Source organism: Oncorhynchus clarkii, chromosome 8, assembly GCF_045791955.1.
Source record: "Oncorhynchus clarkii lewisi isolate Uvic-CL-2024 chromosome 8, UVic_Ocla_1.0, whole genome shotgun sequence".
In the NCBI taxonomy this organism is placed as follows: domain Eukaryota; kingdom Metazoa; phylum Chordata; class Actinopteri; order Salmoniformes; family Salmonidae; genus Oncorhynchus; species Oncorhynchus clarkii.
Genome location: NC_092154.1, coordinates 40,992,005 through 41,018,963, shown reverse-complemented (window position 1 = coordinate 41,018,963; position 26,959 = coordinate 40,992,005). Strand labels below are relative to the sequence as shown.

Genomic DNA, 26,959 nt, shown 5'->3' with positions numbered 1-26,959 from the left:
ATTATACTCACCTCTCATCCTCCTCTCCGCCTCCTAGGTTCCAGGCATGTCTGTACTTTGCTGCTGTCTTCCAGGCCATAGCCTGTGGAATTCACTACCTGGCCTCCGTGTTCCTCGTGGAGAGGCCAAACTTTGTCTGTGCTCCGCCAGGTAACATCACTGACGTCCTGTATGGGAACCACACTGGTGCTTCCCTGGAGGAGGTGCTACCATTCTTCAAACCGGTGAACGGGCCCGTGGTGGTCCGAACAGCTGTGGGCCAACAGTGGGAGCTTAGCACCTGCCAGCGCACTCAGCGGATGAACCCCACAGACTTTACCTACGAGCAGGTCGTCAACAGGACGACGGAAAAGTGTGACGGGAACTACCATTACGTGTACGACCACAGTGAGGTGTATCAGAGCATCGTGACGGACTGGGACCTGGTGTGTGACAGGGAATGGCTGGCCAAGCTGTGTCAGCCCACGTTTATGATGGGGGTGCTGGTCGGAGCACTGGTGTTCGGGGACATCGCTGATAGGTAAGAGTAGCTCTCCCCACCTACTTAATCCCAAATATGGGGATCATGTCTGTCCCCTGCGGTGTCCCTGTGCCCTGGAGAACCTTGATAACTGGAAGGGTGTCGATGACAAAACATGGACGTCGTCATCAGTGGTGTAGAGCAATTTGTTTTATGTGAGGGAGAGCAATTTTTTTTTTTTTTTTAATATATTTTTTTATTTCACCTTTATTTAACCAGGTAGGCTAGTTGAGAACAAGTTCTCATTTGCAACTGCGACCTGGCCAAGATAAAGCATAGCAGTGTGAACAGACAACACAGAGTTACACATGGAGTAAACAATTAACAAGTCAATAACACAGTAGAAAAAAATAGTCTATATACATTGTGTGCAAAAGGCATGAGGAGGTAGGCGAATAATTACAATTTTGCAGATTAAAACTGGAGTGATAAATGATCAGATGGTCATGTACAGGTAGAGATATTGGTGTGCAAAAGAGCAGAAAAGTGAATAAATAAAAACAGTATGGGGATGAGGTAGGTAAAAATGGGTGGGCTATTTACCGATAGACTATGTACAGCTGCAGCGATCGGTTAGCTGCTCAGATAGCAGATGTTTGAAGTTGGTGAGGGAGATAAAAGTCTCCAACTTCAGCGATTTTTTTCAATTCGTTCCAGTCACAGGCAGCAGAGAACTGGAACGAAAGGCGGCCAAATGAGGTGTTGGCTTTAGGGATGATCAGTGAGATACACCTGCTGGAGCGCGTGCTACGGGTGGGTGTTGCCATCGTGACCAGTGAACTGAGATAAGGCGGAGCTTTACCTAGCATGGACTTGTAGATGACCTGGAGCCAGTGGGTCTGGCGACGAATATGTAGCGAGGGCCAGCCGACTAGAGCATACAGGTCGCAGTGGTGGGTGGTATAAGGTGCTTTAGTGACAAAACGGATGGCACTGTGATAAACTGCATCCAGTTTGCTGAGTAGAGTGTTGGAAGCAATTTTGTAGATGACATCGCCGATGTCGAGGATCGGTAGGATAGTCAGTTTTACTAGGGTAAGTTTGGCGGCGTGAGTGAAGGAGGCTTTGTTGCGGAATAGAAAGCCGACTCTAGATTTGATTTTCGATTGGAGATGTTTGATATGAGTCTGGAAGGAGAGTTTACAGTCTAGCCAGACACCTAGGTACTTATAGATGTCCACATATTCAAGGTCGGAACCATCCAGGGTGGTGATGCTAGTCAGGCGTGCGGGTGCAGGCAGCGAACGGTTGAGAAGCATGCATTTGGTTTTACTAGCGTTTAAGAGCAGTTGGAGGCCACGGAAGGAGTGTTGTATGGCATTGAAGCTCGTTTGGAGGTTAGATAGCACAGTGTCCAAGGACGGGCCGGAAGTATATAGAATGGTGTCGTCTGTGTAGAGGTGGATCAGGGAATCGCCCGCAGCAAGAGCAACATCATTGATATAAACAGAGAAGAGTCGGCCCGAGAATTGAACCCTGTGGCACCCCCATAGAGACTGCCAGAGGACCGGACAGCATGCCTTCCGATTTGACACACTGAACTCTGTCTGCAAAGTTGTTGGTGAACCAGGCAAGGCAGTCATCAGAAAAACCGAGGCTACTGAGTCTGACGATAAGAATATGGTGATTGACAGAGTCGAAAGCTTTGGCAAGGTCGATGAAGCTGGCTGCACAGTACTGTCTTTTATCGATGGCGGTTATGATAAGTAATTTCCTCAATCAATTGGTATGCATTATAAAATATGCATACCAATTGCAACGTCTGCCTATGCCCACACATATTGTCTCAAGAAAAATGCACATTTTTAATACCCTCAAACACCAAGTTTAGGCATAGGCTACCAAATAGGCCATCATCACTGTCAATTGTGAATGATAATTCTTCACGTTTTACCAGTGAAACATCCAAATTGAATTTCCATACCAATCATTTGATTGATCTCATTCATGGGAATATGCATTCTTTGAATTACTGTTTCGTTAGAGAATTAGAGCAGATGGTGTGAGCAGACTATTAGCGTTTCTTGTCTTATGTTTCAATCAAAGCATATATCCAGCCTAGTGGCACACTGAGTTTTGGCGCATGAGAAAATATTAAACTATTCAGCTTCAGCTAGCCATCCTAAAATCTCATTAGAAATGAGTAGGTGTTTATGGCGTAACAGTAACGTTATAGGCCTACTCTGCTATGGTATTATATTCGGTTCTGTTATGTAAATGCGAATGAATCATTATGTGATCTTGCGAGACATTGATTCTGCTTTGATTTAACTTTACTAAACAAACACCATTGTGAGAAGTGTTCCTCTTCTATGTATTATAATAATAACACGTGATGAATAGGACTATTGGGCGTAGGCAACAGATCTTGACGAGATGTCATTTTAAACAATTGACGCGCCCTTCGTGGTGCTGTTAGGACCGCGCAAGGGTCATGCAATGATGTTAAAGAAGTTGAACCAACTTTTGGAGTTGAAGGACAGATGGAGGAACAAGTTCAGGAACAAACAACAATAATTTGCAGTAGGCCTATAGCCTAATAGGCCTGCAACTACGTGGCATAGCAATTTGTAGGCTATAGTCTAATGTAAATACTGTCACACCCTGATCTGTTTCACCTGTCTTTGTGCTTGTCTCCACCCCCCTCCAGGTGTCTCCCATCTTCCCCATTATCCCCAGTGTATTTATACCTGTGCTCTCTGTTTGTCTGTTGCCAGTTTGTTTTGTTCGTCAAGCCTACCAGCAGTTTTCCCCTTGCGCCCGTCTGTTTCTAGTTCCTGTTTTCCAAGTTTTGACCATTCTGCCGGCCCTGAGCCTGCCTGCCCGTTCTGTACCTTGTCACACCACACTAGATTATTGACCTCTGCCTGTCCTGACCCTGAGACTGCCTGCCGTTCTGTACCTTTTTGACACTGATCTGGATTACTGACCTCTTGCCCATGACCTGTTGTTTTGCCGGCCTCCTGTGCTAGTAATAAACTTTGACACTGTCGTAAACTTCCCTAAATGTAATAAATACAAATACATGCAGCTTAAAGTGAAACTTCACCGCAAGACACTATTTGGGGTGGTTTTCCAGTCTCCCTAATCATTATGAGCGATGAGAAAGTGTTTCAAACAAATTTATGCCCAATAGCTGTGTTTTCTTTCATTGGTTGATTGAGCCTGCTGATCAAAACATTTATGGAGTCATGTTTTGTAGAATTTTTGTGGCCTTTGTGTTTCGCCGACTGCATGATCACGCGAGAAGATATAGTTGTCCTTGTTCAGTAGAGTCATTGGACTTGTCTCAACGTTGTTCCTATCTGCCAGAACGTTGCAGGATATCTACACTGAACAAATATATAAAATGCAACATGTAAAGTGTTGATCCCATGTTTCACGAGTTAAATAAAAGTTCCCAGAAATTGTCCACATGCACGAAAAAGCTAATTTCTCTCAAATCATTTTGTGCACAAATTTGTTTATGTCCCTGTTAGTGAGCATTTCTCCTTTGACAAGATAATCAATCCACCTAACAAGTGTGGCACATCAAGAAGATGATTAAACAGCATCATAATTACACAGTTGCACCTTGTGCTGGGGTCAATAAAAGGCCACTCTAAAATGTGCAGCTTTGTCACAAACACAATGACACTGATGTCTCAAATTTGGAGGGAGCATGCAATTGGCATGCTGACTGCAGGAATGTCCACCAGAGCCTCACAACCAAAAACCGTGTGTAACCACACCGGCCCAGAACCTCCACATCTGTCTTCTTCACCTGTGAGATGCTCTGAGACAGCTGATGAAACTGTAGGTTTACACAACCAAATAATTTATGCACAAAACTGTCAGAAAACGTCTTAGGGAAGCTCACATGCATGCTCGTCGTTCTCACCAGGGTCTTGACCTGACTGCAGTTCGGTGTACCTACAAATGCTCACCTTCGATGGACACTGGCACGCTGGAGAAGTGTGCCCTTCACGGATGAATCGCAGTTTAAACTGTACCGGGCAGATGGCAGACAGTGTGTGTGGCGTCGTGTGGGCGAGCAGTTTTCTGATTTCAACGTTGTGAACAAAGTGCCCCATAGTGGCGGTTGGGTTATGGTATGGGCAGGCATAAGCTACGGACAACGATCCGCAATTTGAAACACAGAAATAAACACAGAAATATCATGACAAGATACTGAGGCCCATTGCCGTGGCATTCATCTTCCACAACCACCTCATGTTTCAGCATGGTAATGCACGGCTCCATGTCGCAAGGATCTGTACACAATTCCTGGAAGCTGAAAATGTCCCAGTTCTTCCACGGCCTGCGTACTCACCAGACATGTCACCCATTGAGCATGTTTTGGATCCTCTGGATCGACGTGTACGACAGCATGTTCCAGTTCCCGCCAATATCCAGCAACTTCACACAGCTATTGAAGAGGAGTGGAACAACATTCCACAACTCTATGCGAAGATTCTGACTGGGTTTCTGACCAACGCCCCTACCTTTTTTTTAAGTTCTCTGTGACTAACAGATTCATGTCCCAGTTATGTGAAATCCATAGATTAGGTCATAAGGAATTTATTTAAGATGACAGATTGTGTCATTGGAACTGTAACTCAATAAAATCTTTGAAATTGTTGCATGTTGCATTTATATTTTTGTTCAGTGTAGGTTGACTCATTTTCTCTAATATTTTAATTTTCTTGACTCATTTTCGCTTTGTAAAAACAACAGCCTTACGGAAGCCATACTTCCTTGTTCCCACCCTCAAAGGCTTTTCAAAACTGGGCCGGTACAAGTTTACAGGTTAAAAGGAGCTATTGTCCCGTCTATAGATGACAATGTACCGCGCACTGTCTATTGAATGAATAGCCACAATGGCTGCTTCTGATGATTCCTCTTTTCAAGAAGAGCTCACACATCCACAGGGCGGTCCTCCACCTCATGAATTAGCTATTTATTGTAAAACAAACAATAAATAAGAAAAGAAACAGACAACTTGAGCGTGCAACTATTCACACCCCCCCCCCTAAAGGTAATAATTTGTATAGCCACCTTTTGCAGCAATAACAGCTGCAAGTCTCTTGAGGTATGTCTCTATAAGCTTGGCACATCTAGCCACTGGGATTTTTGCCCATCCTTCAATGCAAAACTGGTCCAGCTCCTTCAAGTTGGTTGGGTTCCGCTGGTGTAGAGCAATCTTTAAGTCATACCACAGATTCTCAATTGGATTGAGGTCTGGGCTTTGACTAAGCCATTTCAAGACATTTAAATGTTTCCCCTTAAACCACTTGAGTGTTGCTTTAGCAGTATGCTTAGGTTCATTGTCCTGCTGGAAGGTGAACCTCCTCCCAGTCTCAAATCGCTGGAAGACTGAAACAGGTTTCCCTCAAGAACACCATGCTTCACTGTGGGGATGGCTTTCTCGGGGTGATGAGAGGTGTTTGGTTCGCGCCAGACATAGCGTTTTCCTTGATGGTCAAAAAGCTCAATTTTAGTCTCATCTGACCAGAGTACTTTTTTCCATATGTTTGGGGAGTCTCCCACATGTGGAGTGTACTGCTTAAAGTGGTCCTATGGACAGATACTCCAAACTCCACTGTGGAGCTTTGCAGCTCCTTCAGGGTTATCTTTGGCCTCTTTGTTGCCTCTCTGATTAATGCCCTCCTTGCCTAGTCCATGAGTTTTGGTGGGCTCTCTTGGCAGGTTTGTTGTGGTGCCATATTCTTTGCATTTTTTAAATAATGGATTTAATGGTGCTCTGACCTGTCCCTGACCTGTTTGGAGAGCTCCTTGGTCTTCATGGTGCCGCTTGCTTGGTGGTGCCCCTTGCTTAGTGGTGTTGCAGACGCTAGGGCCTTTCAGAACAGGTGTATATACAGTGGGGAGAACAAGTATTTGATACACTGCCGAATTTGCAGGTTTTCCTACTTGCAAAGCATGTAGAGGTCTGTAATTTTTTTCATAGGTACACTTCAACTGTGAGAGACGGAATCTAAAACAAAAATCCAGAAAATCACATTGTATGGTTTTTAAGTAATTAATTAGCATTTTATTGCATGACATAAGTATTTGATCACCTACCAACCAGTAAGAATTCTGGCTCTCACAGACCTGTTAGTTTTTCTTTAAGAAGCCCCCTGTTCTCCACTCATCACCTGTATTAACTGCACCTGTTTGAACTCGTTACCTGTATAAAAGACACCTGTCCACACACTCAATCAAACAGACTCCAACCTCTCCACAATGGCCAAGACTAGAGAGCTGTGTAAGGACATCAGGGATACAATTGTAGACCTGCACAAGGCTGGAATGGGCTACAGGACAATAGGCAAGCAGCTTGGTGAGAAGGCAACAACTGTTGGCGCAATTATTAGAAAATGGAAGAAGTTCAAGATGACGGTCAATCACCCTCGGTCTGGGGCTCCATGCAAGATCTCACCTCGTGGGGCATCAATGATCATGAGGAAGGTGAGGGATCAGCCCAGAACTACAAGGCAGGACCTGGTCAATGACCTAAAGAGAGCTGGGACCACAGTCTCAAAGAAAACCATTAGTAACACACTACGCCGTCATGGATTCAAATCCTACAGCGCACGCAAGGTCCCCCTGCTCAAGCCAGCGCATGTCCAGGCCCGTCTGAAGTTTGCCAATTACCATCTGGATGATCCAGAGGTAATCTAGCTTTTTGGTCTAAACTCCACTTGCTGTGTTTGGAGGAAGAAGAAGGATGAGTACAACCCCAAGAACACCATCCCAACCATGAAGCATGGAGGTGGAAACATCATTCTTTGGGAATGCTTTTCTGCAAAGGGGACAGGACGACTGCACCGTATTGAGGGGAGGATGGATGGGGCCATGTCTCACGAGATCTTGGCCAACAACTTCCTTCCCTCAGTAAGAGCATTGAAGATGGGTCGTGGCTGGGTCTTCCAGCATGACATCGACCCGAAACAGACAGCCAGGGCAACTAAGGAGTGGCTCCGTAAGAAGCATCTCAAGGTCCTGGAGTGGCCTAGCCAGTCTCCAGACTTGAACCCAATAGAAAATCTTTGGAGGGAGCTGAAAAGCCGTATTGCCCAGCGACAGCCCCGAAACCTGAAGGATCTGGAGAAGGTCTGTATGGAGGAGTGGGCCAAAATCCCTGCTGCAGTGTGTGCAAACCTGGTCATGAACTACAGGAAACGTATGATCTCTGTAATTGCAAACAAAGGTTTCTGTACCAAATATTAAGTTCTGCTTTTCTGATGTATCAAATACTCATGTCATGCAATAAAATGCAAATTAATTACTTAAAAATCATACAATGTGATTGTCTGGATTTCTGTTTTAGATTCCGTCCCTCGCAGTTGAAATGTACCTATGATAAAAATTACAGACCTTTACATGCTTTGTAAGTAAGAAAAACCTGCAAAATCGGAAGTGTATCAAATACTTGTTCTCCCCACTGTATATACTGAGATCATGTGAAAGATCATGTGACACTTAGATTGCACATAGGTGGACTTCATTTAACTAATTCTGTGACTTTTGAAGGTTGCACCATAACTTATTTAGGGGCTTCATAGCAAAGGGGGTGAGTACATCTGCATGCACCACTTTTCCATTTGTTTTTATTTTTTATTTTTTGAAACAAGTATTTTTTTTTCATTCCACTTCACCAATTTGGACTATTTTGTGTATGTCCATTACATGTAATAAAAATACATTTAAATTACAGGTTGTAATGCAACAAAATAGGAAAAACCCATCAAAAGTTTGGACACCTACTCATTCAAGGGTTTTCTTTATTTTTACTATTTTCTACATTGTAGAATAATAGTGAAGACATCAAAACTATGAAATAACACATATGGAATCATGTAGTAACCGTGTTAAACAAATCAAAATATATTTTAGATTTTAGATTCTTCAATGTAGCACCCTTTACTTGATGACAGCTTTTCACACTCTTGGCATTCTCTCAACAAGCTTCATGAGGTAGTCACCTGGAATGCATTTCATTCCAGGTGAGATGCAGAGTAGGTGAACGGATGATCTCCGCATTTGTGGTTCCCGCCGTGAAGCATGGAGGAAGAGGTGTGATGGTGTGTGGGTGCTTTGCTGGTGACAGTGTCTGTGATTTATTTAAATTCGAGGCACACTTAACTAGCATGGCTACCACAGCATTCTGCAGCGATACGTCATCCCATCTGTTTTGCGCTTAGTGGGACTATCAGTTGTTTTTTTAACAGGACAATGACCCAACACACCTCCAGGCTGTGTAAGGGCTATTTGACCAAGAAGGAGAGTGATGGAGTGCTGCATCAGATGTTCTGGCCTCCACAATCAACCGACCTCAACACAATTGAGATGGTTTGGGATGAGTTGGACCACAGAGTGATGGAAAAGCAGCCAACAAGTGCTCAGCATATGTGGGAACTCCTTCAAAACTTGGAAAAGCATTCCAGGGGAAGCTACGTTTCACAAGGCACACCTGTTAACTGAAATGCAGTTCAGGTGACTACCTTATGAAGCTGGTTGAAAGAATGCAAAGAGTATGCAAAGCTGTCATCAAGGCAAAGGGTGGTTACTTTGAAGAATCTAAAATATATTTAGATTTGTTTAACACTTTTTTGGTTACTGCATGATTCCATATGTGTTATTTCTTAGTTTTGATGTTTTCACTATTATTCTACAATGTAGAAAATAGTAAAAATAAAGAGAACCTTGAATGAGTAGGTGTCCAAACTTTTCACTAGAGCAGCTGTGAAATTTCCCTTTAATATCATTGCACTGTTTGCGAGGAGAGCTTTATTTTTAGTAGGTATTTCAATGTATTGTGTAGCTCACTCACTGTATCACAAATTACATTTGATTAGCTTGAAGACAGTGTTACAATATACCATATTACAGAATACAAGACAACAGAAGTGAACTATCAATTCATCAAATTTATTTGCATGGATTTAACATGCTATCAAATCAATTGTCTAAGTAGTGAACATAAATCATTACTACGTCTAAATGTATTGTTACCTCCAACTTGGCCCAATTTACATTTCCAATTGCCCACCCTGACACACCAAGCTAGAACGGGCCCTGTGTCTCAACCAATTGCCAATGTAGGCTAAATATCCCAAGCAGGGCTACAGCAAATTCCAAAGAGGGTCAGGCTCCTTGGACTTTGCGATGGCCACTCTAGTTGTGCTGTCCTCAGCAGAACGATGTCGCCGTAAACAAGTGGTCACATGTCATTCTGGGTTCCACTACACAAGAGAAGGGTCCGCGGAATTTTATGAACATCAAGGATTTCTTTTTTATTGGCCAAAGTGGTCAAGCCTCCAACGGGCCTCCACAGTGCACACACGTAACCTGTAATTTGTCATCATTCTTGCCACTGCCAGGGAAGAAACACCCATTTACCATACATCTAGGCTGCTATACATATTTATTTGGTTTGCCATTCTATAATTTTTCATGGAATTTTTGTGATAATTAAAAATGATTTATTTAGAATTAATCAGAAATACTTTTACCAGCTCCGGCAGCACTGCACCCCGTCGTCATTTTACTTTTGGAGTTACTAACAATACTGTAACATGCTGACTAGACCGGGCACCCGCGTGCATCATCGCACACATGTTGATTTTGTCCATCCACACCAGACGCGATCAGGACAAGCAGTTTGAAATATCAAAACAAACTCTGAACCTGCTATATTTATTTGGGGACTGGTCGAAACGCATGAAATATTCAATAGCAATTTAGCCAGCTTGCTGTTGCTAGCTGATTTGTCCTGGGATATGAATATTGGGTTGTTATTTTACCTGAAATGCATCTGTGGATTAATTGTCCTTTACTCTGATAATTAATCCACAGATAAAAGGGTAAACCTCGTTAGTTTCTAGTAATCGCTCCTCCTTCCGTCTTCTTCTTCTTTAGACTTTATATTGCGCTTGGCAACCAACTTTAAGGTGCATTACCACCACCACCAACTGGACTGGAGTGTGGACCTCAGTTCATCTTTCAATCACACACGAGGGTATATGCTACTAAAAACCACTGAGGAGATGGGAGAGGTGGGACTTGCAGCGCGTCAAACATCAATAATAGAACCAAGTTCTATTTTAGAAAAAAATTATATTTTAGCGCCTGGCTTCGCAGACACTTGTTGACGCGCGTGAGCAGTTTGGATGAAATTATTGAATAACGTGTACATTTATTTTGCAATGCTCAAGCACGTAACGCAAACAGTGTGGTCAGCATGTAAGATACAACGGTCGGTCACTTGGTCGGACAGTCTGTGTAATGCAGAAGAAGGGTACACTATCAGTGGCGTCGTGTAGTTTCGCAGGCCCCCCATGAGGTCTGAGCAAAGCACCCCCTTTTGCCATGGGACAGAAAGAAAAGTGTGTCGTTTTATAGCTAATCTCATGTTATGTTATACATTTTGCCTTGAGGCAGAGAGAAAATGTTGCTGTTTTTGAGCTATATTAATAATGTCTTAATATTGACACAATTTGAAAAATATATTCTGATAGATCAAAGTATCAGCTGTCACACCATGTAAAGGAACAACCTAAGTTTGTAAAAAAAAAACATAATAAATGCAACTAACTGGATTTATGTAAACTCTGTCAGACACCATAAAAGGCATTTCCTTTTTACAATTATTGTGCAACAAGTTTTTATTAGCCTTGATTGTTTAATTCTAACATTATATGTAATACAGATCTCCAAACCTATTTTGTTTTGTTTTATAGCATTATCAAATGCTCCAGGGCTAATTTCGTTAGCATTTTTACATGTTTTTCTAGATTTAGAACATAAAACATTGTTTATAAAGCAAACATTATCCATTAGGTCTAGCACAGCAAATACTTCAATTATTTAAGTATTCGAACCCCTTGACTTTTTCCACATTGTGTTACTTTACAGCCTTATTCTAAAATGGATTAAATAAATAATTTCCACATAAATCTACACACAATACCCCATAATGACAAAGTGAAAACCGTTTTTTAGAAAGGTTTAGAAATGTATGAATAAATAAAAAAAACATAAGTATTCATACCCTTTGCTATGAGACTTGAAATTGAGCTCATATGCATCCTGTTTCCATTGATTATCCTTGAGATGGTTCTACAACTTGATTGGAGTCCACCTGTGGTAAATTCTATTGATTGGACATTATTTGGAAAGGCACACGCATGTCTATATAAGGTCACACAGAAGACAGTGCATCTCAGAGCAAAAACCAAGCCATGAGGTCAAAGGAATTGTCTGTTGAGCTCCGAGACAGGATTGTGTTGAGGCACATATCTTGGGAAGGGTGCCAAAACATTTCTGCAGCATTGAAGGTCCCCAAGAACACAGTGGCCTCCATCATTCTTAAATGGCAGAAGTTTGGAACCACCAAGACTCTTCCTAGAGCTGGCTGGCCGCCCGGCCAAACTGAGCAATCTGGGGAGAAGGGCCTTGGTCAGGGAGGTGACAAAGTACCCGATGGTCACTCTGACAGAGCTCTAGAGTTCCTTTGTGGAGATGGGAGAACCTTCCAGAAGGACAACCATCTCTGTAGAATTCACCAATCAAGCCTTTATGGTAGAGTGGCCAGATGGAAGCCACTCCAAAGTAAAAGGCACATGACAGCCCGCTTGGAGTTTGCCAAAGGTTAACTAAAGACTCTCAGACCATGAGAAACAAGATTCTTTGGTCTGATGAAACCAATAGTTAACTCTTTGGCCTAAATGCCAAGCGTCACTTCTAGGGCTTTGGCGGTCACAAAATTTAGCCAGCCGGGGGAAATAACTGTCGGTCTCACGGTAATTGACCGTTAATTAACATTTAGCATCTCCTGGCTTCCACACAAGCTGCTGATGCAGACCTTTGGAACATATACATTTTAAAAAGTCTAAGAAATCCATGTAGTATAGCCTGCACCTTCACAATAAATCCATGTAGTATAGCCTGCACCTTCACAATAAATCCATGTAGTGTAGCCTGCACCTTCACAATAAATCCATGTAGTATAGCCTGCACCTTCACAATAAATCCATGTAATATAGCCTGCACCTTCACAATAAATCCATAATTTATGTTAGACAGGTCTAAAGAGGCATGATATAAAGAAAATGTGGTCTATGTAAGAAGAACAGAATAGCATACTCTGAGTTGTCCTTATGTTAGGCCCTGATACAGTATGGCTGTGGACTGCACTAGTTCATTTAGCAGACCAGATTTGCTTAGAATTCCTAGCAGACAAGATTTGGAATATTAATGCTTATAGCCTACTACCATGTGCGCATTGCTGCGCTTATATTGTGAAGAAATAGCCTAATAGTTTATCAACATTTTAAGCTAAACATTCTGATCTGTTTAGCTTAAAGTGGTTGTATTAATTTGGCATCCCACAACTGTCCCAGACCATGTTGGGAATATTTATTTCTCACACAGAATAGAATAGGCTGACTTTTGTACTATGGAGGATAGTAGATTGAATTAGGCTAGTGCTTTGGCTGTTCGTTAGGCCTACTACTTGAGTAGGCCTAACGAGAAGCACTCAGGGAGAAGGGCATAACGGCCACTGGCCGCAAAAGGCATGGATTTGTTTAGAGTGCAGTGAAATTCTAGGCATTATCAAGTGCTTATCAAATTGTGAATGAGTGACTGATGTAGTGTGTGGAGCCTGCACAAAAAAACACAAAGCAGAGCTCATGCATTTCAAGTTACTTTTTTCAAATCATCATTAGAGTCGCATCATACAGCTTCACAATGAATTAAAAACCAAAACACATAGCCCAACGTTTGTAGAACATCTAAAGCTACATTAATAACTCCAAATTAAGCATATAGGAGGACCTATTTCTTTGTTAACCGCTCAACACAGAATAGCCATGCAATTATGCATGTAATGCTTTTATTAGAAAGGTGCATTTTTATGGTGAAAATGATCTTCCCCAAACTTGAAACTCACTCACCAGTTAGGCTCTACACCCATTGTAAAGCGTATTAGTGTGCTTAATTCTTTGAAGTTATTTGGCCAATTCAGTTGTGATACAAACTGTATTAGCCTATGGGCTATGCTACGTCAGGTGTGCGACTGTGATTCGAAAAAGGCGTTGTTTCTTATGCTGGGCATCATTCACAAGTGATAATATATAATTCACAAGTGATAGGCTGATATTGTCCCCATCGGACGATTCTTGATTTAATGTTGTCTTTACATATACTCAATAATATATGTGTGACATCTGTTTTGATTTAGAATGGACCATTATCATGCACCTGTATCGAAACACGGGCAGCGGGAAAAAAATACATGTCATGGGGCTCCCGAGTTGCGCAACTGTCTAAGACACTGCATCTTAGTGCTAGAGGCATTACTACGAACACCCTGGTTCGATCCATGGCTGTATCACAACCGGCCGGGATTGGGCGGCGCACAATTGGCCCAGGGCCATCGGGGTTTGGCTGGTGTAGGCCGTCATTGTAAATAAGAATTTGTTCTTAACTGACTTGCCTGGTTAAATGAAGGTTACATTTATAAATAAATAAATAAATCTTAAATAATGAATGGAGGACTCTTTTCCCTGTGGTTTATTTTCATGAAGAGAAACAATGTGCTTAATGTTGAGAAATAAATATAGTAGGCCTAGCCTATAGAAAGCTGATGGGATCCTCGTATTTTTATTAGTGGCCATCATTCCCGCAATTTCATAGCCTATAGAAATGTTGTGCAACATGAGCTCATTGGCTCTCATGAAGTGTTTGATCAGAATTTCGAATACATTTGCATTGATATCAGAGTCATTAGTGCTGAGTACCAGGCAGTTAGCAAGTTTGGTAGGCTTCTAATGACCATCAGCAGCATCAGAGCTGGGAGAAGCCTAAATACCGTGATTAAACAATCATGTGGAATTTGACTACCTTAATGACTCGTGACCACCGGTTTGGAGGTAATATGGTCACCGCAATAGCCCTAGTCATGTCTGGAGGAAACCTGGCACCATCCCTACGGTGAAGCATGGTGGTGGCAGCATCATAGCTGTGCAGCAAAATAGCTGTGCAGCAACGCTCCCCATACAATTTGACAGAGCTTGAGAGGATCTGCAGAGAAGAATGTGAGAAACACCCCAAATACAGGCATGCTAAGCTTGTAGCGTCATACCCAAGAAGACTTAAGGCTGTAATCGCTGCCAAAGTACTGAGTAAAGGATCTGAATACTTATGTAAATGTTATATTTCCGGTTATGTTTAATAAATTTGCAAAAATATATAAAAATATAAAAATGTTTTTGCTTGGTCATTATGGGGTACATTGATGAGGGGGAAATATATTTATACATTTTAGAATAAGGCTGTAACCTAACAACATGTGGAAGAGGTCAAGGGTCTGAATACTTTCCGAAGGCACTGTATTTTGCAGAACAGTGATTACATATTTTTTGAGAATATTGAAAAGGGTCTTATGGGTTAGCCATCAGATACTTAGTTGACAAGCCACTGACAGAGTTGACAATATATACTAAAAACAGACATTTTTGCCTCTAAAGATAAAGTTCAATAGAAACATTTATAAAATATAGACAATTATTCATTTGAAAATCCCTAATAAAAACAACCATTCTATCAGATCTTTCAGCGCTCTGTCAGTTGATGTTTTATGGAGTTGAAAAAAATTGAATTTTTCCTCTTTGTTCAAATGATGTACATAGTAGCAATTTAGTTTTTCTTCAGTTGCTTTAGGACTCCAAAACCTAATTAAATGTAACATACTTGAACCAAAATTAATATTCTATTTTAAATTATCAGGCAGTGTAACGATTTTCGTCTGGAGAAGGAGAAGAGGACCAAAACGCAGCGTGGTAAGTGTTCATCATATTTAAAAACACTACACAAAATGAAAACGAAACAGTTCTGTCCGGAAAACACAGACACAGAAAGCAATCACCCACAACCAAAATGGGGAAAACAGGCTACCCAAGTATGATTCTCAATCAGAGACAACGATCGACAGCTGCCTCTGATTGAGAACCATACCAAGCCAAACACAGAAATACAACATAGAAAAAAGAACAGACTACCCACCCCAACTCACACCCTGACCAAACTAACACAAAGACATAAAAAAGGAACTAAGGTCAGAACGTGACAGGCAGATAGTTGATAGTTTATGGTTGTGACCATGGTGATTCCAATATTGTTTGTTAAAATCTTTTAAAAGTAGAGAATTTACAGACCATGAGGAATGTTGTTGCATTAATGAATTAATGAATAAGTCCTTATGGTATCCCTGACCCTGCTCATTCCTGATTCATTTAGGATTTTAGACAAATCTGATGGAATCAACCAAATTACCGGACATCTTTTAGGAATCAACATTTTGAGAGAAATATTATTTTAAGTCTTAGAGGCCTATTGCAAGAAACTACATACAATAATTTTTCACGACCCTACCAGGCCGCACTGCTTCTTCTAACTGCTCGCTTAACCAGGAAGCCAGCCGCATCAATGTGTTGGAGGAAACACTGTACAACTGGTGATCGAAGTCAGCGTGCATGCGCCCGGCCCACCACAAGGAGTCGCTAGAGTGCGATGGGACAAGGACAGCCCAGCCGGCGAAACCCTCCCCTAACCCGGACGATGCTGTGCCGCCTGTCTCCAGGTCTGAAATTAATAATATTGAAAGTACTTTGAAAATTCCCAAAACAAAATGTTTTCCCTCATAAAATTCTCTTAAATGACATTTTAAGCTTGAATAATGCAACAAAATTTATTAATTTCAACTATAAACAAACTTTCCCTGCCGGACAAGAAGCATGAGATGAGTGAGCGGTGATGAGTGAGGGGAAGAGGGATAAATGGATGAGACGGAGGTCAGCTGCAAGCCACAATTCTACAATCTAATCTAGATGCCCTCAATCTCACAAATGATCATGGAACCTATCAGGTACAACGCTAAATATGTAAACACGGGCACCCTCATAGATATCATCCTGACCAACCTGCCCTCTAAATACACCTCTGCTGTCTTCAACCAGGATCTCAGTGACCACTGCCTCATTGCCTGCATCCGTAATGGGTCCACGGTCAAACGACCATCCCTCATCACTGTCAAACGCTCCCTAAAACACTTCAATAAGTAGGCCTTTCTAATCGACCTTGCCCAGGTATCCTGGAAGGATATTGACCTCATTCCGCCAGTATAGGATGCCTGATTATTCTTTAAAAGTGCTTTCCTCACCATCTTAAATAAACATGCCTCATTCAAAAAATGTAGAACTAAGAACAGATATAGCCCTTGGTTCACTCCAGACTTTACTGCCTTTGACCAGCACAAAAACATCCTGTGGCGTTCTGCATTAGCATCGAATATCCCCCGCGATATGCAACTTTTCAGGGAAGTTAGGAATCAGGCAGTTAGGAAATCAAAGGATAGCTTTTTCAAACAGAAATATGCATCCTGTAGCACAAACTCCCAAAAGTTCTGGGACACTGTAAAGTCCATGGAGAATAAGAGCACCTCCTCCTAGCTGCCCACTGCACTGAGGCTAGGAAACACTGTCACCACTGATAAATCCACTATAATTGAGAATTTAAATAAGCATTTTTCTAAGGCTGACCATACTCTCACCTGGCTACCCCTACCCCGTCAAAAGCTCTTCATCCCCCACAGCAACTTGCCCAAGCCTCCCCATTTCTCCTTCACCCAAATCCAGATAGTTGATGTTCTGAAAGAGCTGCAAAATCTGGACCCCTACAAATCAGCTGGGCTAGACAATCTGGACAAACTTTCTTAAATTATCCGTCGCAATTGTTGCAACCCTTATTACTAGTATCTTCAACCTCTCTTTCAGAACGTCTGAGATCCCTAAAGATTGGAAAGCTGCCGCGGCCATCTCCCTCTTCAAAGGGGAAGACACTCTAGACCAAAACAGTTACAGACCTATATCTATCCTACCCTGCCTTTCTAAAGTATTTGAAAGCCAAGTTAACAAACAGATCACCGACCATTTCGAATCCCACCATACATTCTCCGCTATGCAATCTGGTTTTCGAGCTGGTCATGGGTGTACCTCAACCCCGCCTTATCTCAACTCACCTTAGCAGCACCCACCCGTAGCACACGCTCCAGCAGGTATATTTCACTGGTCATCCCCAAAGTCAACTCCTCCTTTGGTCACCTTTCCTTCCAGTTCTCTGCTGCCAATGACTGGAACGAATTGCAAAAATCACTGAAGCTTCTATCTCCCTCAATAACTTTAAGCATCAGCTGTCAGAGCAGCTTACTGATCATTGCACCTGTACACAGACCATCTGTAAATAGCCCACCCAACTACCTCATCCCCATATTGTTATTTATTCTTTGCTCCTTTGCACCCCAGTATCTCTACTTGCACATTCATCTTCTGCACATCTATCACTCCAGTGTTTAATTAATAATTGTAATTATTTTGCCACGATGACCTATTATTGCCTTACTACATTTGCACACACTGTATATATACTTTTCTATTGTGTTATTGACTGTACGTTTGTTTATCCCATGTGTAACTCTGTGTTGTTTGTGTCGCACTGCCTTGCTTTATCTTGGCCAAGTCGCAGTTGTAAATGAGAACTTGTTCTCAATTGGCCTATCTGGTTAAATAAAGGTGAAATAAAAAAATATATATGTTTTTAAAAAGCTATGAGTCTGGAGCAAGCTATGATTGGTTTATGAGGAGTGCCAAGGTTATGACTGAGGTGAGAGGTGAGCATTGAGTAAGGAGGGGTGATGAGGGTATAGGTGAGGGTTAGGGGTGAGGGTTTATTCTCAGCAGGTCCTTAGAACATCCTTGTTTCTCAAACACGAAACAGGCAAACAGAGTGTGAAAGTGTGTGTTTGGATAGCATTGTGTGCCAGTTCAGAGAGGTGTTTAAGTCATCTGACAATACAGGGTGACAGCCAGTCCACAGCCACAGAGAAAGATTAAGACTCTTGGTACAATGGGGACATATCAAGTCAACTGGTAGGCTATTATCCAGTTGTCCAGCAAGGACAGGGAAGAAGATGCCTGCCAAGGCCAGTAGTCCCTTGGTCTAGCTAGGGTCTAGGTGTCCACTGTGCAGAGAATAGGGTACTCAGTTGAACGCCTCATGTTCACAAACCCAAGACGTGAGCTGGGTTTTATTACATTTTTTATTTTACCTTTATTTAACTAGGCAAGTCAGTTAAGAACAAATTCTTATTTACAATGACGGCCTAGGAACAGTGGGTTAACTGCCTGTTCAGGGGCAGAATGGCAGATTTGTACCTTGTCAGCTTGGGAGTTTGAACTTGCAACCTTCCGGTTACTAGTCCAACGCTCTAACCACTAGGCTACCCTGGGTTGAGGAGAGAGGGTGTGTCCCACTCCCTACTATATCATCATGGGCTGTTGAATAGTTTGAATGTCTGTTTCAAGCCTGGCCTCAGAGCCATATGAAATATACTTTATGTAGTTCTGAGCACCTGCTAGATCTATGGTACCTATTAATGGTCTAGTTATTTGAGGCAGAAACATAAGGAGGTTGGTCGGGGAGGATGGGTTGGCGTAATCCGCAACAGTAGCAATTCAAAGGTTGCATGTTCGAGTCTGGGACAACTGTAGCATTTTAGCTAACCATTCCCCTAACACTTATTCTAAACTTAACCCAATTCACCTAAACTGCTATGTAAATTTAGCTAACCTTTGTATTTTTGGTTTTCCTAAATTTTGAAGTAACTGCCAACATAAATTCTCCCCGTAATTCTCCTTTTGTTACGGAGCAAAAAGCAACCTGGTCTCAAATAACGACATACTATACAGCCTCCAAGATGTATGATAAGGTAAGTCATCCAATTAGTATACTATTGTACGACCGGGTAAGCCGTCTGATTCTAGACATCCTCTAATTCTTACAGTTGAAGTCGGAAGTTACAGACACCTTAGCCAAATACATTTAAACTTAGTTTTTCACAATTCCTGACATTTAATCCTAATAAAAATTCCCTGTCTTAGATCAATTAGGATCTAGGACCACTTTATTTTAAGAATGTGAAATGTAGAGTAGAGAGAATGATTTATTTCAGCTTTTATTTCTTTCATCACATTCCCAGTGGGTCAGAAGTCTGGTTCATCCTTGGGAGAAAATTCAGAACGCCTGAAGGTACCATGTTCATCTGTACAAACATCTGTACAAACAATACTACGCAAGTATAAACACCATGGGACCACGCAGCCGTCATACCGCTCAGAAAAGAGATGAGCTCTGTCTCCTAGAGATGAACGTACTTTAAAAAAGTGCAAATCAATCTTCCAAACAGGAAGTGAAATTCTGAATGCGTCTCTAATTTTAAGTCATTCCCTTCCAAATAAGATATGGATCTGGTAGCACTTCCTACTAGATGTCCTCATTCAGTAGAACATGGAATGGAGCTTCTGGTGTGAACTTTGACCGAATGGGAGGGGAATGAGTCACTGTCCTGGCAGAATGCAATTTCCCTGTGGCGCATTTGTCTGTGGATGTCACCATCGTCCCATTTGGCTGCAGATGAAAACGTATGCTCCGGTTGGAACGTTATTGGATATATATGAAAATAACATCCTGAAGATTGATTCTCTACTTAGTTTGACCAGTTTATTCGACCTGGAATATATATTTTTGAAGTTTTCGTCCGAGTTCTACTGGACCAGCGTCAGCTTTTGGGCACGTGAGCTGAAAGTGCTAGCAAATGCAGCTATTTGGACACTAGTATTGGACATTATGGAGCAAAACAACGATTTATTGTGGAACTAGGACTCCTTGCACTGCATTCTGATGAAAGATCATCAAAGGTAAGGGAATATTTATGATGTAATTTCGTATTTCTGTAGACTCCAACATGGCGGAGAAATATATTTACGTCTGAGTGCCGTCTCAGATTATTGCATGGTAGGCTTTTTTCGTAACGTTTAAAAAAAAATCTGACACAGTGGTTGCATTAAGAACTAGTGTATATTTAATTATATGTAGAACAGGTATCTTTCGTCAAAGTTTATGATGAGTATTTTTGTTATCTGGCGAAGCTCTCTGTTATTCCTCCGGATATTTTGGAGGCATTTCTGAACATGGCGTCAATGTAAACCGAGATTTGTGGATATAAATATGCATATTAACGAACAAAACATAAATGTATTGTGTAACATGTCATATGATTGTCATCTGATGAAGATTATCAAAAGGTTAGTGATTCATTTTATCTCTAATTCTGCTTTTGTGACTCTATCTTTGGCTGGGAAAAAAGAACGCCTTGCCATAACAGGTTTTAACCTCTAGCGTCGAGCAATCCCGTATCCGGGAGCGTAATCATAGCCTCAAGCTCATTACCATAAAGCAACGTTTCCTATTCATGAAAATCGCAAATGAAATGAAATAAATATATTGAAACACAAGCTTAGCCTTTTGTTAACAACACTGTCATCTCAGATTTTCAAAATATGCTTTAACCAAAGCTACACAAGCATTTGTGTAAGAGTATTGATAGCCTAGCATAGCATTAAGCCTAGCATTCAGCAGGCAACATTTTCACAAAAACAAGAAAAGCATTCAAATAAAATAATTTACCTTTGAAGAACTTCGGATGTTTTCAATGACGAGACTCTCAGTTAGATAGCACGTTTGGCTAAGAAAAATAAATAAAAATGCAGTCACTTACAACGCCAAACTTTTTTCCAAATTAGCTCCATAATATCGACAGAAACATGGCAAACGTTGTTTAGAATCAATCCTCAAGGTGTTTTTCACAATTATATTCGATGAAAAATCATTCCTGGGAGTCGGTTTCTCATCAGAGGCAAACGGAAAAATACTGCAGCTGGAGATTACGCAATAATTGCGACGGAGGACACCAAGCGACCACCTGGTAAATGTAGTCTCTTATGGTCAATCTTCCAATACTACAAATACGTCACAATGCTGCAGACACCTTGGGGAAAACGTGGAAAAGGTAAGCTGACTCCTAGCTCCTCCACAGCCATATAAGGAGTCATTGCCATGAGGCGGTTTAAAAAAATGCGGCACTTCCTGATTGTATTTTTATCTGGGTTTTTTCTGTAACATCAGTTCTGTGGCACTCACAGACAATATCTTTGCAGTTTTGGAAACGTCAGAGTGTTTTCTTTCCAAAGCTGTCAATTATATGCATAGTCAAGCATCTTTTCGTGACAAAATATCTTGTTTAAAACGGGAATGTTTTTCATCCAAAAATTAAAAGAGCGCCCCCTATATCGAAGAAGTTAACACATGGTTACAATATACCCTATTCTAGAATAAAAGAAAACTGAGAGGTGAACTATCAAGTCATATAATTTATTTGCATAGATTCAACTTGCTATCAAATCAGTTGACATAAATCAGTACTACGTTGAATTTCAGGAAATTTGTTTTAAAATTACCATAATGACCATAAAAATCAAGCTTTTGGTGTGATGTATTCATGTACTGTAGTATTTACCATAGTGCTTTTGTGGACATGATATTACATTATACTGTAGTGTTTACTGTAGTGTTTTTAGAGACATTGTTTTATCTTTGACATCGAAGTTGGGGGTTTTCTTGTTGAGGAAACATACTGGAAATACTAAAATATAGCTTTTCCTATAACCAGTAGTAGGTAAGTAGGACTGGGTTCTGAACAGCCAGTTCAGAACCCAATATATGCTCTATTCTTGGCATGTAGGTTTCTCATTTATTGGTGGCGGGGAATGGGCAGGGTATATGCATATTAAATACTGTCGTATTTACTATAGTATAAAAAGTAGTGTTTTTGTCGACTAATGTTTTAGCAGACATTTCTGTAGTATTTACTAGTGTTTTATGTGTGGAGAATTCTGTAGTATTTACTATGGTATACTACAATATACTACACAATTACAATTACTACACAATTAAGGGATACTACTGTGTATAGTATTCTACGGTATACTATAGTTTACCACCGAATTCTATACTAAGTACTTTAATATTCTATAGTAAACTGTAGTATCCTTTTAGTTCAACTATATTCTCTATCTCTCTCTCCCTCTCTCTCTCTCTCTCTCTCAGGGTTGGCAGACGGAGGATCCTAATGATCACCAGCCTCTGCCAGTTTGTGTTTGGTGTAAGCGTGGCATTCATGGGAAACTACTACCTATTTATGGTCATCCGCTTCCTGCTCGCCATGGTAAGTGTGCGCGTGTAAGAGTTGTAAGAAAAGCCTAATTATCAACACATGGAGTGGAGTGTAAGGAATGCAGGATGACGTTTTAAGGGCAAATCCTATCTTGAGACATGCACTTTACTTTACATTTCGGAATAATCTCCCACAAAATACTATAATATTTTGCTGTATGCAAAAGTTGTGGGTTATTTATGCATATCTCAAGTTGGTAGCAGTTATATACATTAGTTTGTATTCATCCAGTATTTGTATTTGTTAGTATTAGATTATTTGCCTAAAAGGAATGCCAGGTCATACTAGAGGCTATAAACTGTAAACTGCTTCCATAGTAGGCTATGTGTGCCTCTCTCTCTCTCTCTCTTTACATCTTAAATTTCTCTCTTCCACCTCTGCCCTGAGCAGAAGTCTTACAGTTGTTCCTAAGGTCAAATGTACAATGCCCTCTGTAAGTATTGGGACAGTGAAGCATTTTTTCTTCTTTTAGCTCTAAACTTCAATATTTGGATTTTAAATCAACAATGACTATGAGGTTAATGATGGTTGGCAAACTCTCACCATTACAATAACAGGTGGGTGCCAAAAAATGTATTCAGTATTGAAGGTCCCCAAGAACATAGCGGCCTCCATCATTCTTAAATGGAAGAAGTTTGGAAACACCAAGACTCTTCCTAGAGCTGGCCGCCTGGCCAAACTGAGCAATCAGGGCAGAAGGGCGTTGGTCAGGGAGGTGACAAAGAATCCAATGGTCACTCTGACATGGCTCCAGAGTTAGTCTGTGGAGATGGTAGAATCTTCCAGAAGGACAACCATCTCTGCAGCACTCCACCAATCAGGCCTTTATGGTAGAGTGGCTAGACGGAAGCCACTCCTCAGTAAAAGACACATGACAGCCCACTTGGAGTTCTGAATATTCTCCAAATGCACTTTACATAAGGTTGCAGCTTCTAAGGTGCAGGGTTGAGTAACCGGGTGGTAGCCGGCTAGTGACAGTGACTAAGTTCAGGGCAGGGTACTGGGTGGAGGCCGGCTAGTGAAGGCTATTTAACCATCTGCATAGTTTCCCAGGAACGCGAAGCGAGGCGTCCATCTCTGTCGGCGCTGGAAGTCCTTGACCTTGAGATAAAGCTGTATTTCAGTCTTTCTGTCCCAGCTTTGATGCACCTGTACTGATCTTGCGTTCTGGATGATATCAGGGTGAACAGGCCGTGCAGCGGGTGGTTGATGTCCTTAATGATATTTTCAGCCTTCCTGTGAACTGCCTCTCTGTGGACCAGCCCTGTCAGTAGAGGGTGTGGCTTATGTTTAAAGAATAGCTGAGGAAGAGGTGACCATCGGCAGGATAGCTCATGGAAGTGCTACAAGTAAGATGGTTTAAAGTACCTTTTTTGAAAACAAAAATCATAACCAAAATAAAAAATCCTGAGGACTGAGGACTGGCTATGTGACTGTCTGTGAACTGTATGAGTGTCTTCCTCTCTCCATCTGGATGCAAAGCGGTCAGCCTTAGAGAATGTTGATATGGCTAGCCTAGGCTAGTATCTGGGTAATTCTCTGAAGATAAGGTTTGATCTACAGTATATTCTAACCACAGTCTGCTCTCACGGTCCATTTACTAAATCCAGGATAAGTAGATAAGATATATGAGACTTGTTTTCAGGCCTTAGATTAACTTTCTGCATCAACAGTAATGCGAGGTGTGTGTGTGTGTGTGTGTGTGTGTGTGTGTGTGTGTGTGTGTGTGTGTGTGTGTGTGTGTGTGTGTGTGTGTGTGTGTGTGTGTGTGTGTGTGATCAGCATTTGAAGCTCTGGCCTTGCGTTGTGTCCCCGTTTTTTTTATCTAATTGTATTGTTCCCTCCCTCTCTCTCGGTAGGTGTCCAGCGGCTACCTTGTGGTGGTGTTTGTGTACGTGACCGAGTTCACCGGCAACAAGGTACGCACGTGGACCTCCATGCACGTGCACGCCGCCTTTGCCGCAGGTGTCATGATGGTGGCGATCACGGGCTACCTAGTGCGTACCTGGTGGATCTACCAGATCATCCTCTCCACCTGCACCTCGCCCTTTCTCTTCTTCTGCTGGAAGTTTCCAGAGACACCCTTCTACCTGATGGCTAAGGGGAGGCTCCAGGAGACCCAGGTCCTGTTGGATTCCATAGCCCGCTTCAACGGCCTGGAGCCTGGCCGCCTGAGGGCCGAGGACCTCCTGGAACCGAAGGAGGCTCTGCTGGAGAAGGAGGTGGTACCGGGAAGAGCCCAGCCAGCGGAGCCCGAGAGAAAGCTGAGCATCCTGGACTTGTTTGGGACATGGAGGATGACCTGGAGGACAGTGACAGTGTGGGCAGTGTGGTTCATTGGCAGCCTGGGCTACTACGTCTTCTCCCTGGGCTCCGTCAACCTGGGTGGCAACCAGTACATCAACCTCTTCCTGGCTGGTGAGAGAGGGATGGGGGTTGGTTTGTGTGTGCATGTGTACTGTATTTACTATGGGTATGTGTGCTTATTATAGAAAATTGGTCTCAGAGCATTTAGCATTATTCTGACACTCCATTTAGTATGATACATTTGTGTATATAGTGTATGTGGACACACCTTCGAATTAGTGGTTTTGGCTATTTCAGCCACACCCGTTGCTGACAGGTGTATAAAATCGAGCACACCGCCATGCAATCTCCATAGACAAACACTGGCAGTAGTATGGCCTTACTGAAGAGCTCAGTGACTTTCAACGTCGCACCTTCATAGGATGCCTAGGCCCCTCAGTTTCAGTGAAAGGAAATCTTAACGCTACAGCAGACATCTGCTAAATATGTGTACGTCACCAATAAAATTAGATTTGAATTTATTTTACGATGACATTCTAGATTCTGTGCTTCCAACTTTGTGGGTACAGTTTGGGGAAAGCCCTTTCCTGGTTCAAAATGAGAATGCCCCCATGCACAAAGCAAGGTCCATACAGAAATGGTTTGTTGAGATGGAAGAACTTGACTGCCCTGCACAGAGCCCTAACCTCAACCCCACCGAGGGGGTAGCTTTAATAGGGCAGATTGTTTGCATAATTTTCAATCCCCTATAGGGTGTGTGTGTAATATTTTTTCCCCCTTAACCTACTTCCCCTAATTGAAGTCATACGTCCTCCGAAACATGACCTGCCAAAAAGCGCTTTTTAACACAGAAGCCAGCTGCACCAATGTATCGGAGGAAACACCATTCAACTGATGACCAAGGTCAGCCTGCAGACGCCCGGGCCGCCACAAGGAGTCGCTAGAGTGAGGTGAGCCAAGCATCACTGAGTCACCTCTTCACTGTTGACATTGAGACACCCGCCCGCTTAACCCGGAAACCAGCTGCACTAAACACCATTCAACTGGCGACCAAGGTCAGCCTGCAGGAACCCAGCCCACCACAAGAGAACGATAAGCCAAGTAAAGCCCCCCCCCGGCCAAACCAAACAACACTGGGAAAATTGTGCACCACCTTGTGGTACTCCCGGTCAGAGCGGGTGTGACACAGCCTAGGATCGAACCCGGGTCTGTAGTAACACCTCAAGCACTGCAATGCAGTGCCTTAGACCGCTGCGCCACTCAAGGGGCCCCTTAAATGTGACTGACGGTGAAAGATTAGTGGAATCTGTGTGGGTAGCTGGACAGGTAGGATGACTGACAGTGAAGGTGAACAGGTGTCAGGTGACAGAGGAATGGATGAGACTGAGGCAGGAATTCCTTTAACCATAAAGTGGCATATTTACTGAGTAGTCTGTGCTGCATCACAAAGGAAACAAATAACATGTATCCAATCAGATTCATAATCAAAGATCAAATCATATCATTCATTATTAACACAAGTTAGGGAAGTCAACAGTTCAGTTCATTAAGTCAATAGTAATCATCCGCGAGTCATTTAGGCTCGTAACTATTTATCATAAATCATGAAAGAATACAAACAGTGAATGGTTGGTTATACAATCTATAATCCCCATCAAAGTCAATCAGTTAGCAAACAATGACGTTTCTCATTTCACTCTTTCAATTGTCTTCATGTGTACATATAATCAATTTCAATACATATGAACCATATCGATTGCATAATTGGCCTATGAGGATCCGTAGGGCCGTGATCATTGACAATTCACATTACACAATATGTTTGAAGCTGCGCTTCAAGCCGCGCTCCGCGGTAATAACTATTAACAGTAACTGAATGGCCCACTCTCCCGATCGCCACAGATAATTCAGATGTAAGGTAACATAGTCGGTGGACTTACGTGGATTCATGGACG

The 26,959-nt window shown here is 42.1% G+C and overlaps 1 protein-coding gene across 1 annotated transcript in view; it reads left to right on the top strand.

The window, feature by feature from the left end:
• Positions 1–26,959, top strand: part of LOC139415388 (solute carrier family 22 member 16) — a 53,573-nt gene that overhangs the window by 2,402 nt on the left and 24,212 nt on the right. Inside the window, exons 2-4 of the mRNA XM_071163500.1 lie at positions 38–520; positions 22,571–22,688; positions 24,557–25,115. Coding sequence (XP_071019601.1) covers positions 38–520; positions 22,571–22,688; positions 24,557–25,115 — 1,160 coding nt within the window. The remainder of the gene's footprint in view (positions 1–37; positions 521–22,570; positions 22,689–24,556; positions 25,116–26,959) is intronic.